The sequence below is a fragment of the Echinops telfairi genome, unplaced genomic scaffold (genome assembly GCF_000313985.2).
Source record: "Echinops telfairi isolate 266 unplaced genomic scaffold, ASM31398v2 ScPeMD7_7457;HRSCAF=8495, whole genome shotgun sequence".
NCBI classification, from domain to species: Eukaryota; Metazoa; Chordata; class Mammalia; order Afrosoricida; family Tenrecidae; genus Echinops; species Echinops telfairi.
This window is the reverse complement of record NW_022111357.1, coordinates 3,092,909-3,109,225: the sequence shown is the minus strand read 5'-3', so window position 1 is coordinate 3,109,225 and position 16,317 is coordinate 3,092,909. Positions and strand designations below refer to the sequence as shown.

Here is a 16,317-nt window from a genome sequence, read left to right as displayed (position 1 = left end):
TTTATAAATTGGTATTTTGTCGCTCGTACAACTCTTATCACAATCCATACATTCATCCATTATGTAAAGCACATTTGTGCATTTGTAGCCATTATCATTTTCAATACATTTTCTTTCTACCTGAGCCCTTGGTATCTGCTTCTCATTTTTCCCCTCTCCGCACCCTCATCACTACCTCCTACTCGCTAGTTTTACGGAATTCAGAATATCCGGATGCAGGCCAAAACATTTCACATATAATGCCTTTGGGGGTGGGGTTAACTATCCTTTTGGTCCTAAATTATCCTGGGAATGAATGAACACAACTCAGTTTAAACAGCACTGGTGCATTACCAGTTGAGCTGCTAACCAGGGGAGCAAGATGGGGCTGTGTCTTCTCGTAAAGACTTCCGTCCTCGGAAACCCACAGCCGCAGTTGGACCGTCCAGTAGGGTCATGAGGAATCGGAATCGACGGACCATGGCAGGGAGTGCGTTCTGAGTTTGGAGGAATCACGTTTGGAGTCTGCGGAAAGAAGCCGGCTCCCCTTCCCTCCTTCCCAGCTACCCGGGGCGCAAGTGGCATCTCACGATCAGTTTCCCCTTCACCCTGATCAGCATTCGGATTGTCCGCACCCGGAGAGCAGACCAGGGACTGCACCCCACAAACGGCAAGCCCCAAACCGTGTGGCTCCAGAGACACAAAGGAAGTGCACCTGGAGCTCTGGGCACCGGACGGGAAGCCGGCCCCCTCTGCCGGAAGCCAGCGCACAGGGAACGGGAGTGGAGGTGGGTGTAACCTGGGGAGCGCGAGACCGCGAGACGGCGGAGACTGGCCGCCGCGCCCCCGACGCGCGCTCTCCGCCCCGGAAGTGGCTGGGCGGGACTATTCCCTCCTCGGCACAATACCGGAAGTGCTGTGGGGGAGCCCGAAGGGGACGAGTGTTGGAGTGACACTCCCGGGACTCGGAGCTGTGGGCTGCGGGGCTGGGGTCAATGTGGCGCTCGCGTGGGGACGGCTATCGCTGGGACACCGCGGAGACGCCGGGCGGGGACGGGTTTTGGTGTGTCACCGGTGCATGCTGAAGGAGCCGGGTGGCCATGGGGATGTGGTCGCCGCTGGACGCCATGTGGGAGATGCCGGTGGAGAAGCGGATCTTTGGGGTCGTGTTGCTCTTCTCCTGGACGGTGTATCTGTGGGAGACCTTCCTGGCGCAGCGGCAGGTGAGCCTAGGCAGGGCCCGCCTCGTCGACTCCCGGCCAGCCCCAGGCCGGACGCGACCCCGAGCCGCTGGCGGATCGCCGGGTCCCAGCACCAGCCCGAGCCCCTCGGAGCCGCGGCCCGGCGGCGGCGGCTGACCCCCGGGAGACCGTGGCGCCCCAGGGACTCTCCGCCACGGCGTCTTGGGACCCGATCCCGTTAGGGCCTGGGGAAAAGGCAGGGCTGCTGCCTTCCTTGGCTTGGGGTGAGCCCTCCTGGATCCTGCCCCAGCTTCCGCGCGCAGACCTCGCCTCCGTCTCCTCGTCGGTGACCCACGAGCCTTCAAGGAGATGCCAACGTTTGAGAATTACCTCTTCCCCCCGACACCTGGGTAATCATGTTCAACCTCAGAACTAGGAAACCACTTTCCTGTAAAGAAGGGTTTTGCAATTCTCCCAGGGCCCTCAGCACTTTTATCTTAAAACGAGAGAGAGAAATGTATATACATATTGTCTTTTGCCCAACGAATTATATGTACTTTTTCTTACACGTCTTTGTCACTTTTTATTTTCAAGAGAAAATAATGATTGCTTGGTAATGACTCCCTGGAGATAGCCATAATGCACAGCTTGTTGGGTGAGGAATCTGAACTTTAAGATAAGATTGGATTTTAAGTTTGGCCTTTTTGCTTGCATTCCGTCACTGCAGTCAGTGTTTAACCAACACTGTTCTAGACTGTCATGGAATTATCTTTACTAAATGATGGCTAACAAAATCACTGTTTAATTGATGGAACTCTGCTTTAAAAAAAAAGCATTATTGCCTCTGTAAATTTCTTCCCTCCAACAACATTCTGCATGAGCCTTTTAACGGATAGTTTTTGTTTTCCTCTACTTGTTGATGTCCAGGTTATATTTTATCTCTTCCTTTAGCCCAGGGTATTCAAAGCTGTACCTTTCTCACACACCTTTTTGAATAGGTCCATTAGAACAATTTTGTAGACCCTTTGCGCACAAGTGTCCAAGTTGGAGGGTGGGGTATTTAACACGTTTGCTTTAATGATAGGCTAATTACAATAACTACTTTTCAGTAAAATTTTGTGTACTGAGTGATGTTGTAATGCTATCTCCTCAGCTTTTATCGAAGGTTTGGTAAGAAATGCAAGTATATATAAAGAGTATTTGTTATAAAACCATTGAACAAGATGCGGTCATTATATATATAGTGCCTGTTCTCTGCATTATACTCCCTGCACTGAAAAGGTGTGTTTTTCTTGAAGACCTGATAACGTCCCTACCTAAATTCCCCTTAATTTAGCTTCTAGGAACCTCAGGACCAAATTTAAAGAACAACCACAATTCCGGTAATACTCATGTTTACTATATTTGCTACCTCCTTCATTCCTAAATTTGTTTTCTATTTTATAGGACATTTGTTTGGCATAGTGGTTACTCACAGGGTTGCTAACCTCAGGGTCAGCAGTTCAAAACCACCAGCTGCTCCTTGGGAGAAAGATGTGGCTTTCTACTCCCAGAAAGAGATACAGTCTCAGAAACCCACAGGGCAGTTCTACCCTGTCCTATAGGATCACTCTGAGTCAGAAACAACTCTGTGACAGTGAGCTGAGATTTAACACGTGCAATGAACAGTACTCTTTGTGATGCTGCAGTTTTGTTTTACATATGCAGATTAGGGTGATGACAGCCCTAATTTTCATTTTACCTAGTCAGCTCTCAGATTTTACTTTTCTGTGCCATTTATCTCAATGGTCGATGTACTTGATCAAGTACATTATTTGTAGATGTGTAAAACAAATCCAATGAGCTTAAGTGATAAGTTAATGCTGTAAACCATTCATTGTTTGAGCCTAAACGATTATTGTAGTAAAATGAGTTCATTTGACAAAGTGTTTTCTTCAAAATATTTCAGAGAAGAGTCTATAAAACGACAACTCATGTACCACTGGAGTTAGGACAGATCATGGACTCAGAAACATTTGAGAAATCTCGACTCTACCAGCTGGATAAAAGTACTTTCAGCTTCTGGTCAGGACTCTACTCGGAGATTGAAGGCACTGTGAGTAATTTACTTCTTGGAGAGCCCATTTATCAAATTGGTGATGACTTTGTAATGTGTTTCCTGTTTTTCTGACCCAAAGGAAACAACCAAACCTGCAGATCCAGAATGCTTTGTAATCTTTGTGTTATTGATAAGAATGGGTCTGGATTGAAAGAAGTGGTAACCCAACAGCTGTTGAGTCTGTTGAACATTCTAGAATACCAGCACCAGAGGTGAAAAAGAAAGTTGTGTGATTTGTTCCTCTTGAAGCCTCTCAGGTGTCCTTCACATTGTGGCCAGAGGAACCTTTCAGCCACGTAATTTTGATCTTGTTACACTCCTTCCTGTATAAGACCTTTCAATGGCTTCACTTTTTTCACTGGGAAAATCCCAAACATTTTGGCATGGCTTATGAGGTTTTTTGTTAACTGGTAACTGTTTACTTGTGCTTTGTCTTTTTTTTTTTCCTTTGTATAAAATTTTATTTTTGTTGAGGGTTGAGACATCCTTCATAGTTTTTTCTTACTGAGGATAAAACAGTCATAAAATAATCAAGACCAGAGCAGACAAGCTTTCAGTGAAAACTGAAACTCAAATCCCTTTGACTTTACCTGGAGGCAATGTGCTTCGGCTTCTTATTCCTTTCTCTTCCCCTATTGGTTAACCACTCCCCACCCACCCCCACTCACCCTTATTTCATGATTGGGTTTTTTTTCACATGCTCATCCCAGCTGTTCTGGGATGCCCTTCCTCTCCCTCTTCCTCTCCACCCTCTCAGAGAAGCCTGGCCAACCCCTAGGATGAGACTGAGACCACATCTCTTCCAGGGACTTTTTGAACCTCCTGCTCCCCCTCCAGTTTGAGTTAAGTAGCGTCCTGTTCTTACATTGGCTTGAACTTCCTTGTTTCCTGACAGGTGGGTGGCTCCATAGAGAAAGTACTTTAAGGTTGACCACTTTGTACATAGTGCCAGCCGTGAAATAAAGACTTCATATTTGTTGACTGGAACCATGAATGACAGGTCACTTTTACTCAGGAAAAGAGGGTCAGCCCTACTCCTGGAAGAGAAGCCATATAATGAAGAGCAATATGTCTCAATCTTTTTATTATTATTTTTCTCTCCCAAGATTCTTTTTAGACATGTTTTTCCTGAACTCTCCCTCAAGGGAATTTTAATATCCTATACATACTGTGTATCTATTTACGTAGTGTGTTATCTGTGCTTTATATGGAAAAAGAGTAAGAACCTATTCTTACCCCCGTGGGGGCGCTATTACCCCAATTGAAAGTGAATGGTGGAGAAGTTAACTCTGGCCTGGAGTTTGAATCTCGGCTTCACCCCACTATCTGTGTGACCTCAACCAAGACACCTGTGTCTCAGTTTTAAAATCCACAGAAGCAGTACAGTACTAATAGTTATTCATAATATTGAGAAGGTGAAATGTGTAAAATGCTTAAAATGGTGCCTGACTCATTGTTAAGTATTCCATAAGTGTGAGATATTTTATTTATCATCATGATCATCATCGTTCCTTCAGAATGCTTCTAGAGCCCCAGTTCTATTAAGAGCAAGTCTCAGAAATGAAAAATAATTGAGATCAGCTACCATAATTGTTTGATGAAATAACTGGATGTATGTGTGTAGCTGTTAAACAATGACATCATCCAGCTGTTTCCTGAAAAAAAATTGGGGGCGAGGAATAAAATTGCATTCGCTTCTGGTGTGCATAACTATTGGTAGTAATTTGACTTTTCTTTATTGACTTTTTGATATTTTTATGACCACGAAGCTAGTTTAGTTACTGTGATGCAATTACTGTATTGAAGTGTAGTGATAGGACTCGATGTGTTCTGTACTCTTGAGAAGATGAATGTGCCCGAACCTGCTACTGACTCAGCCCCTGCGCGCCTGTCCTCATTCTGCCTGAGGGGGGCAGAGCAGGATGGTGCTTGAGGCTTTCCAGCCAAGAGAGAAAAGGTCCTGTGATTGTGTCGGTGTTGGTTAATTTTCTGCAGCGTTTCTTGTTAGGAGAAGGATGCTGGTAGGAAATCAGTCGTAGAGATTGATGAGAGAGAAAGGAGAGTAGAAATTGTGACTTTAGGAGGTATCCTCTTTCCTCTTCGATGTCTCTCTTTGTCTTCGCTCCGAAGGACCATGATAAAATGCCTGGAAAAGCATTTCGGTTCCTTTGGTTATCACGAGCGAACAGGTCCAGGAGAGATGGACAGTAGCGCGGTTCTTATGGTTGATGACTGGAAATGACAACCCCTGATCTTAGAGAGGGTGGTGGTGGGGAAATGTGTGTATAAAATGAGCACTTCGTAATTTGTTGTGGCTCAAACTACAGGTGGCCCTGACAGGCTAAGAACAGTAATCGTCCTCCTCCTCCTCATCATTAGCTGGATAGTGATTTTCCCCTCATACGTAGTTTTTATATTACTTTCTTTGATGTTTCTAAGAGCCTCCTGAGGTAGAAAGGACAGGCATTATTCCTTCTTATGGGTGAGGAAGCAAAGAGAAACAAAGGGCTTGGACATTTCATGGTCAAGTGACACTGGTCAATCCAGAGAACTGGTATCAAGCTCGGGTTTTGTAAGGCTTTAAATGACATTGAAGAAACAACCTGAGAAACCCCTAGGACAGCAGCATGAGGGTGCTAGACATGCCCTTAGGCCATCAGTAGCAAGTCTACCATTTGAAACGAACACATTTGCTGCCACTTTGAAACTTCTCTCTGAAAGCAAAGCTCATTACAATGAATAGGTTTATATTTTGGGGTCCCCCCACAAAATAAAAACAGGAAGGTTAATTTAGATTTTTTTTTAAGGTTTCCAAGAGTTTTGCTGAACAGATCTTTATTTATTTTTATTTTTTTAAATCCTTTTATTAGGGGCTCATACAACTCTTATCACAATCCATACATACATCAATTGTGTAAAGCACATTTGTACATTCATTGCCCTCATCGTTCTTAAAACATTTCCTCTCCACTTAAGCCCCCGGCATTAGGTCCTCATTTTTCCCCTCCCTCCCCGCTCTCCCCTCCCTCATGAGCCCTTGATAATTTATAAATTATTATTTTGTCATATCTTGCCCTGTCTGACGTCTCCCTTCACCCACTTTTCAGTTGTCCGTCCCCCAGGGAGGAGGTCACATATAGTTCCTTATAATAGGTTCCCTCTTTCCAACCCACTCTCCCTCTACCCTCCCAGTATCGCCACTCACACCACTGGTCCTGTAGGGATCATCCGCCCTGGATTCCCTGGATTTCCAGTTCCTATCTATACCAGTGTACCTCCTCTGGTAGATTTTTTTTTTTTTTTTTGGCCTCAGTGCTTTCTACCTGAGGCGAACCTGAGTAGTGGCCTTGTGTGTCCAATGACAAGTGCCACTGTTCACACAAATATGACTGAACTTCCAAGGAGAAAATGCCCGCTTTTATCTGGAAGCCTTCCCTGATATCTCACAGATAACAATGAAGAACCCACTCCAGAACTGGAAATAAAAGAGTGAACTAGATCTATTGTAGCACTGGTTCAAGATCTTAAAAATGCCTAAAAGCAAGTTGTGGAATGAGAAATAGGGTATGAACTCAATTGTATACATACTTGAAAGGCTGGCATCAGTCACTGTTTTGCTCATTTATACCAATGAAGAGCAGATTAAGGGATGGCCATAAGATGTCATGTCAGAGTCTCTCACAGTCACGGGTGTGACTGGTCTTTGTGTTCCCCAGACCCCCAGACAGGCAACATCAATTGATTCTTCTTGACAAAATGAGTTCCACAAGTTTAGTATCTATTGTGAGAAGTAGTGTGTATTAGCATACTTTTCCTCCCCCACACACACCGTTTTCAAATGTTCAGAGCTGCCCCGTAATGCCCTGGTACTTTGGTGAATGTCTATGTTCACTTTCCCTGCTGAGACCAAGAGTGGTACTGAGAAGTGGGGCCTGTTCATCTAAAACCCTTACTCCTGCCTCCAGAATCGCCTTTTCCTGACCCTGAGCGAGCACAGAGATTCCAATCCAGCCCCTGACTCTGGTAAGTGGGGATGGCTCTCCGCTTGTCTACAGACACACGCCAACGGTGTCTGCCTGAAAAGGGTCATCTCCTTTCAAGGGAAAGGAGTTAGTAAAGAAGCCATAGACTGTATTCGGTGCCATCTCTGCTGCTCATTAGCCGTACATTTTAGACAAGTTCTATAGCCGTTTTCAGTAAACTCAGTTCCTCGATTCAAAGAACCTTTATTGTGGCCTTTTCCCAAAGACACTTTAAAAACAGCTTTATTTTGTCTTTTTCTTTGTAATGCACTCTGATGTGACAGTTTCCTATACTATTCAAAAGTGACCAAAGTCTTCCGTGTTTTATAGCTGATTCTTCTCTTTGGTGGAATCCCTTATCTCTGGAGCCTGTCTGCACGATTCTGTGGATATGCTGGCTTTGGGCCCGAGTATGAGGTATGTGGTTCAGTAGCATCTACTTTCTTCTGCTTGGCAAGCTTTATGCCGAGGTTAGCAGGCTAGGTCTTTTACTACCCTTGGCCCCCAGACAGTTTCAGGATGATCTTGTTACTGTAACTAACCCTGGAAATTTCAGTGGCTTATCAGGACAGTCTCCGTGGGAGTGGGTTTGGTTAGCAGCTGGGGACTGAGACACTGGATGCCAAAGTGCTACCTGTTCCTTGTACTCACATTTTGTTGGTCAAGATCATGTGGTCTCATCTAGCTACAAGGGGTTTGGGGATTTTAGTTCCTGATTAAATAGCTGCTACTCAGGGATAACTTTGTGCAATAAAAGGGGGGGGGGTGTCTTGCATTTTGTGGGGTTCACATTAAGCAGATACTTCAAACAGAGAGAGTATCTCCTAGACTCTCCACCAGGTTGTTTGAACTGACGATCCATTCTCCCTGGCACCCCTCTTGTGGGGCAAAACCTTAAACCTCAGACTCCCATGTTGGGACACCACTTCCTGATTTTTTTCTTTAGAAATTGCCAAGTCTTCCCTTCTTGCAGGTTATTTTCACTGATGAATCTCCTCAAAGTGAGTAATTTTGTGAAGCACAAATATTGCTGCTAGCCCTTCAGCCCACAGGCCACTGTGTAAGTAACAACAGGTGTGCTTCTTGATCAGTGACCAACCACTGTCGCTTCTTTCAAATTCTGTAGGTGATTGACCATTCAGTTCATACTCAGACAATAACATGTTTAGTTGTGTCACCTCCGTGCCTTATGCGTGACATTTAAAAATAATGTACAATCAACAGAGGGAACTGACCAACAAAGATGAAAGGGCAGAGATCCTTAGGTGGTGCAAATGGATAATGAGCTTGGCCGTCTGTGAAAGGTTGGCAGTTTTAGTGCCCCCAGAGGTGCCTCGGGAGAAAGATCGGGTGATCTACTTCCAGAAATCACCATTAAGGAGCGGGGGGGACGGGGATAATAAAAGTAACAAACCAAAAAAGGATAACACTGGAAGCAAAAGAGTTCTTTTTAAAGTTGCTGCCCAGGGGGATGTGGCTGCTGCCATGAGAGACTAGCTAGGGTGGCCGGAGGCTCTAGTGAAGGGAGCCTCGCCTAGGGCGTGATGAAAGTCGTTTTGATGAAAAGGATAGCAGTATCGCAGGGGAAGTGATGTTGGCAAATAAAGCTCGTACTGAAGGACTTCTCAAACATCCTCCATGGCACTGAGAGCTGAAAAGGAATACGGTAACTCCTCAAGGCAGACGAAAAAAACTCTCACTCCATACTGTAAGTTTTATGAAGAGAAGGAAGCATTATTCAAATTGTTGCTAAGTTTTTTTTTGCAAAGAAATAAAACACTAATTCTTAACATTTTAAAATACAGTGTACTAATCAAATGATCAGGAGGTCTGGTAGCATAGTGGTTATGCATTGGGTTGCTAACCTCAAGGTTAATAGTTTGAAACCACCAGCCACTCCAAGGTAGAAAGACAGGGCTTTCTACTCGTATGAAGAGTGACAGTCTCAGCAACTCACTGGGGAAGTTCTACCCAGTCCTACAGGGTTGCTGTTGTGTCGGCACCCCTCGATGGCATTGAGTGAGTGTGTGAGCGCAACAAATAATCAATTTACTGTTTTTTCCTATTTCCCTGTACATTTAGAGGTGCAATCCATTCTGAAGGTTGTAGTTTTTAATCATTAGTAAGTGCTTCATGTCTTACTTTCAGCAAGCAAGGTGGTATCATCTTCGTATTGCAAGTTGTTCACAAGTTCCTCCCATCCTGATCCCTCATTCTTCATTACTTAGTCCTGCGCCGCCCATTATTTGCTCAGCATACAGATTAAATAAGTATGGTGAAAGGATGCAGCCCTGACACATGCCTTTTCTGTTTTTAAACTATGCAGTCTCCTCGGAGTCTCTGTACAGGTTCCACTGGACCACAATTAAGTGTTCTGAAATTCCCGTTCTTCTCAAGTTTATTCATAGTTTGTTAAGATCCACACAGTTGAATGCCTTTGCAGAGTCAATAAAATAGAAGTAAACATCTTTGTGGTGTTCTTTGCTTCCAGCCAAGATCCATCTGACATCCACAGTTATATCCCTCGGCCCATGCCCTCTTCTGAATCCACCTGGAATTTCTGGCAAGTTCCTGTCAATATGCGACTACAGCTATTTTTTCATTATTATCAGCAAAACTTAAATACATGTGATATTAATGGCATTGTTTGTGATACCATACATACTCGTGTATAAGCTGAGTTTTTCAGCACATTCTTAATGCAGTTTTTGTGGTAAAGCTAGGTGCTTCGGCTGATATTCAGGTCAGCTTACACTTGAGTATATATGGTAATCTCTGCATTCTGTTGAGCTGTGTTTGTTTGGGATAGGCACAAATATGGATCTCTACCATTTGGTTGGACATGTAGCAGTTTTTAAATCTGTTAGTAAAGATGAGTGAGCCCTTCCACTCTTGCATCTGTTTGTCGAAACATCTCAATTGGTATTCTATCAGTTCTTGGATTCGTGTTTTTGCCAATATCCTCAGTGCAACTTGGAAACTCTTCCTTCAGTACTGTTGAAAACCAAGGCTACATTCTTCAGTATGGATTACACTCAACATAACTAAAGCAAAAACTCTCATAACTGGGTCAGTTACTAACATTATGATAAATGAAGAAAATATTGAAGTTGTCAAGCATTTCATTTTGCTTAGATACCATCCATACTCATAGAATTAGTAATCAAGAAATCAAATGACATTATATGGGGCAAATCTCCTGAAAATGACCTCTTTAAAACGTGTTAAAGAGCAAAGATGGTACTTTGAGGACTAAGGTGCGGCAGTTTTATGTCACGGTGTATTCACTTAGCTCATGTGAAAACTGAGCAATGGCTAAGGAAGACCAGAGAGGAACTGATGCATTTCAATTACAGCATTGACAAAGAATATCGAATATACCGTGGCAGAAAGAATGAAAACAATGTGTACTTCCTGGAAGAGGTACAGCCAAGAATATGCCTTCTATGGGAGCATTTGGATCACGTTCTCTGAACGTCATCAGGAGGGACCTGGAGAAGGCTGTCATGCCTGGTAAAGTAGAGCATCGTCAAAAAGAAGAGCCTCCTTCCACGAGATGGATGACGCAGTAGCTGCAACCCTGGGCGCAAACAGCTGAGAGGATGACACGGGCCGTTTCGTTCTGCTGTGCACAGGGTTGCTGTGAGTTGGAACAATAACAGCATACATTTAGAACTAGGAAGTGAGAGGATTGTTAACTTGACCAAAATATTTAAAGGTCGCCCAGAACAGTCATAATTTTTCCCATTATTAAGATTGTGCTGTTCGAGCTTGCACAGTCAGTTTTACAATCCTGCACTACAGTGTAAGAATGAGGCCTGCCTCTATTCATTATATGCACATAACATTTATCCATGTACTCTTCTGTTGATAGATTGGCTCCATTTTTTTTAAACAAGTAATGCTATAGTGTACATCTTTTACCTAAATCTTCATGCGACGTATAAATATTGTGTCAAAGATTGCATTTAAAATTTTGAAGGATGCTGCCAAGTTCTTTTTCAGACAGCTTGTTTCGGTGATTTTCTCCCTTAGTGTGTGAAGTGCCGAAACACCCTTTTCTTGGGTCCTCACTGAGACTTACCTATGTGATCTTTTTATTTTTGCCAGCCTGACAGGAAAACATGTTACGGTGCTCTCTCTTTTTTTTTAACAACACAACATGCTTTTGAATGGGAACAGTTACAAAGCCACTTAGTAAATATGTATGAGGATCTATACAGAATTTTTACGTAACTAGCTTAGTAATAATCATATTTAAGTTGGTTCACTTTCTTTATTACCTATGTTGCTGCCCATCCTTGTACATCTATATTTGTGCACATGTTACACATAAGTAGAAGTATGAAATGGTATATGGCACAATAGGATCGATATATATAACAAAATGCTAACGGTGCTTTTTTGTCCGAGGGAAATTATCGGCAATTTTTATTTCCTCATCTCTTAAGAAAACTCAGCAATGAGTATGTACTTCTTGTATAACTAATTTGCTGTAATTAAGGAGAAAAAAAAAAGGAAGGAAGGAAAACAGGTTGTCTTGGCTTCTACTAAGCAGGACTTTTGTTTTTCCGGCCTAACAACTAGGGTCCAGATAATCAATGTCTCTGTTTTAGAAGAAAGCTGTCCGGTACAGCTCTTCTCAGCAAGTAACGTGCTTCGTGACTCACAATGCGTCAGGGTTCCATTGCCACATGAATGTGAAGTGGAATGAGTGAACTCACGTAGGGGATGAATCATGGATTCAAAATGAGTGGGCCTGAATCACTGTGTCCTCATGTCGCAGGACCCTTAGATGTTCTGTGTCCTGAGGGTCTGCTGGAGCCATGAGCTGGAGATTGCGTTTGATACAGCAGGATAAAGCCTCAGCGCCTTGCTGCCCAGTAGATGTCACTCCTAAGCCATTTCCTTCTTTCTGGGTGGGAATTAGAAATAACACTGCAGAAGGTGGGTTCCTCTGCATTTCCCCAGTTTGGCATTCCTGTGACACCTTTTTTGCTCCGCAGGAATATTATCTTAAGGCCAGTACCTTTCTAAGGCATAGTCACAGTTGCCATGAGGTGTGCTAAAGCCTTATCAAGGAATAGTGGAAGGTAGCATTTCAGGGTCAGATGACGGGAATCTTACACACGTTGTTTATTAAGTTTTATATTAGCAAGCCTTTGAAAGTCTGGAAAGCAGAGAAGTGGAATTTCACATCGATGTGGTTTATGTGTCGGGTGAATGGGCACGGGAGGGACTGACTTCAGTAGGCAGACAACACTACCCACCAGGCTGGGGCTGGCCAGTGGTGTGATAGAGCTGCCAAATGTGACCGGCTAATAATGATACATTTACTATAGAAATAACTCTAGGCTCCCGCACCCGGCTGGGGAGGCCCCCCCCCCAAAAAAAAACCCCAGAAAGAACTCTTGAGAAACAGTAGCATAGTTGATAGAAAAATGACAATATTGCAGTACATTGAGCTCCATAGAGACCGTGCGGGCCAGGCAGAGCCGGACGGCACTGGGCGATTCAGTGCCTCGCGGACGAAATAAAAACATAACAACATGGGCAAAGGCGATCCTAAGAAGCCGAGAGGCAAAATGTCATATGCATTTTTTGTGTGCAAACTTGCTGGGAGGAACATAAGAAGCAGCACTCAGATGCCTCTGTCCATTTCTCAGCATTTTCTAAGAAGGGCTCAGAGAGGTGGAAGACCATGTCTGTGAAAGAGAAGGGGAAATTTGAAGATGTGGCTAAGGTGGACAAGGCCCGTTATGAGAGAGAAATGAAAACGAATATCCCTCCTAACGGGGAGAGAAAAAAGAAGTTCAAAGTTCCCAATGTACCCAAGAGGCCTCCTTTGGCCTCTTTCTTGTTTTGCTGAGTATTGCCCCAAAATCAAAGGCGAGCACCCTAGCCTGCCCATCGAGGATGTTGCGAAGAAGTTGGGAGAGATGTGGAATCACACTGCGGCCGGTGACACGCAGCCTGAGGAGAAGAAGGCCGCCAAGCTGAAAGAGAAATATGAAAAGGATATCGCCGCGTACCGGACTGAAGGGAAGCCCAGTGCCGCCAAAAGGAGCCGTCAAGGCCGAGAAAAGCAAGAAAAAGAAGGAGGAAGAGGACGAAGATGAAGAAGATGATGATGAATAAGTTGGTTCTAGCACAGTTTTTTTTTCTTGTCTATAAAGCATTTAATCCCCCTGTACACAACTCACTCCTTTTAAAGAAAAAAAAATTGAAATGTAAAAAGAAAAATGACAAAGCCAGAAATCCAAGTGGTCATTAAATACATGACAAATATAAACCCAGATTGATAAATCAAAGAAATGGACTTTAAGACAACCATGAGTTCTCTTTCCCCTTAGATTGCAGAGAAACAAGGCAATTACTGCTTTCTGATCTAGGGGCCCATTTTAAAAAGCCATCAAAGTTCGTCTTGAGGGTAATATTCTTTATTGGACTTGACTTTCTGTGAAAACTTCAGAGGGCCCCATTCCACTTGCCTGGGCCCAACTTACTTTTGGCTCCATTTTTGCTTTGCTTGTTCCCAGCTGGGCCTGTCTTCTGGTCAAGGCTCTTAGTTAGGGTACTACCCCCTCTTCCTGTGCTTCGTCAATTGTGAGGAGTTCCCCTTTCCATGGCAGTCCTGCCCCATCTCCTCAGAGTACCTTCCCAAGTCTCACCTTTGTCAACCTGCTTTTAGTGCACCAGCATATGTTGCGGTATCTTTTCTGAATTCCTTTAAGGTTTTTGTCTACTATATGACTTAAGGTTAACTTTTATTAGGGGCTTCAAAAAGTTCCTTGGAAAATGGAATAACAGAATTCTTTCATGAATCGTTTGAATCACACTCAGATAAGGAGCCGTGGTCACTCAGTGGTTAAGTCCCAGGGGGCTGCTGTGTTAGTCAAGGTTGACTAGCGAAACAAATTCATAGACACTGGAGTATAAGAAAGAGCTTTATATAAAAGAGCAATTGCATATTGAGAAACAGCCCAGCCCAGTCCAGATCAAGTGCGAAAGTCCAGTATTAGCTCATATGCCCAATACGAGTCCATTAATTCCTTTTTAGGCTCTCACAGCCATGTAATAATGCTGAATGCAGGAATATAACAGGCCAGTAGGTGGAAAATCTTGTAGATCCAGTGGCCATGGAAACATCTCAGTGCTGGCGTGGGTCTCCATGTGGCTCCTCCAGTTCCAGGGATCTTGCCCCCTCAGTGTGTCTACATGTGACTTGTCAACAGGAATATGAAGTAGATTGTGTCTCAGTGTCCCGCCTCCAGTGAGCTATTTATCCCCTTAGCACCTCCAAATCTGGTCATCAAGCTGTGACCTGATTGACAAACTAAACTCCACTCCTTCACTCTTAATAGTCTCAACGTGATACCGGATTATGTAACGACCACAGCTGCTAACCAAAGGGTAGGCAGTTCTAACCCACCAGCTTCTCTAGAAACAGGTTGTGACAGTTTATTTCTTTAAAACCGTGGGCATTTCTATCCTGTCACTAAGGGTTGCTAAGAAGCGGAATCAACTTGATGGCAATGGGAGACTTTTATATAGTCCCTTTATATAATAAGCACTTTTTAATTGCTTCTTCCTTGCACAACTAAATTGTTTTTGAGGGCAGACATGATGTGTGAGACCTTGTACGAACCCATGAACTTCAGCACGTTGCTTAGGAGATAGTAGGTACTTGGCAACCACATGTTGAAATATCCAGTCATTATTCATTTGAGAAATGGACTATATTACACCATAAAAAACTGCTTTTTCGGACAACAGAAACGTGGGTGAAGGGAGACAGCAAACGGTGTAAGATATGAAAATAATAATAGTAATATGTAGTTTATCAAGGAGTGGAGGTGGGATGGAAGAGAGAGGAGTTGATTCCAAAGACTTAAGTAGAAAGAAAATGTTTTGAAAATGATGCGTTTGATAACAATGGGCATATGGAATGCTATGAGAGATGGGTAAGAGCCCCTAATAAAATGATTTGTAAAAAAATTAAAAATCTGCCCCCCACCCCACCCCTCTTATGTTTAGATCTTCCAGTCCTTGGTGTTTTTGCTGTTGGCCACACTGTTCAGTGCCCTGACTGGTTTACCCTGGAGTCTGTATAATACTTTTGTGATAGAAGAAAAGCACGGTTTCAATCAACAGGTAAAAGAGCAAATGCAAATGGCCTCTTTTCAGACGTGAAGATCTTTGGTGCTTTTGTCTCCTGCTGGTTTTAGAGCATGATTTAATTGGAAAAAAGAGAACTGCAGGTGTGGTAAAGATTGTTTAGAACCTTGCTGTACAAACGTCTCCTGGTTTTCAGCTGATAACGTGCATTTATTTCAACTGCAAAATGCAAGATTGTTCCCTGCCACCTTGTGCCATGTGATGGTCTCACTGCTTGCTAATTTTTAAGCATTGTTTTAAACCAGTTTCTCAGGCTCCTGTTTTCTCTTTTCAGACCTTGGGATTCTTCATGAAAGACGCCGTCAAGAAGTTCACTGTAACTCAGGCCATTTTGCTGCCCGTGTCCTCGCTTCTCCTTTACATTATTAAAATTGGGGGTGACTATTTTTTTATTTATGCCTGGCTGTTCACATTAGTTGTTTCTCTGGTGAGTGAAATCTTTATTTTATGTTTTTGAAGTTCCTTGATGAGATCATTGATTTTGTCTTCCTCAGCTTGCTAACAATTCTTAAATATAATGCCCTTTTGGCTTTAACTTTCAGCTTTAGAAAGAGGAAGATTCATTCTGACTTTACAGTTTCTGCAGTTTTTTCTGATGTTAGTTGTCAGTTAATTGTACTGATTCAGTTGTCAGGCTCTTTTGGGTTCAGGCAATTTTAAATTGTCCATGGCCAACAAGATTTATAATTTAATAGCTCTTGACTGACCGCAGGTGATTTAATTTATTAAAAATATTAGATAACTCTCTATTGCAATTTGTCTCTGAGAATACCAGCGTAAATAAGATAAGGCCTTTGTAGACTATTGTTTTATTTATTTCATAAAAGCATTGTTTAATATTAAAAATCCTAGATGGATT

At 43.3% G+C, this 16,317-nt stretch overlaps 1 protein-coding gene and 1 pseudogene across 1 annotated transcript in view; both read left to right on the top strand.

Annotated features, from left to right (window-relative positions):
- Nucleotides 1–963: 963 nt before the first annotated feature.
- The window catches only part of ZMPSTE24 (zinc metallopeptidase STE24), a 35,853-nt gene continuing 20,499 nt past the window's right edge, over nucleotides 964–16,317 (top strand). The window contains exons 1-5 of the mRNA XM_004705274.2: nucleotides 964–1,202; nucleotides 3,109–3,255; nucleotides 7,611–7,697; nucleotides 15,318–15,434; nucleotides 15,733–15,885. Coding sequence (XP_004705331.1) covers nucleotides 1,080–1,202; nucleotides 3,109–3,255; nucleotides 7,611–7,697; nucleotides 15,318–15,434; nucleotides 15,733–15,885 — 627 coding nt within the window. The 5' untranslated portion in view covers nucleotides 964–1,079. The remainder of the gene's footprint in view (nucleotides 1,203–3,108; nucleotides 3,256–7,610; nucleotides 7,698–15,317; nucleotides 15,435–15,732; nucleotides 15,886–16,317) is intronic.
- Nucleotides 12,830–13,489, top strand: LOC101639216 (annotated as a pseudogene).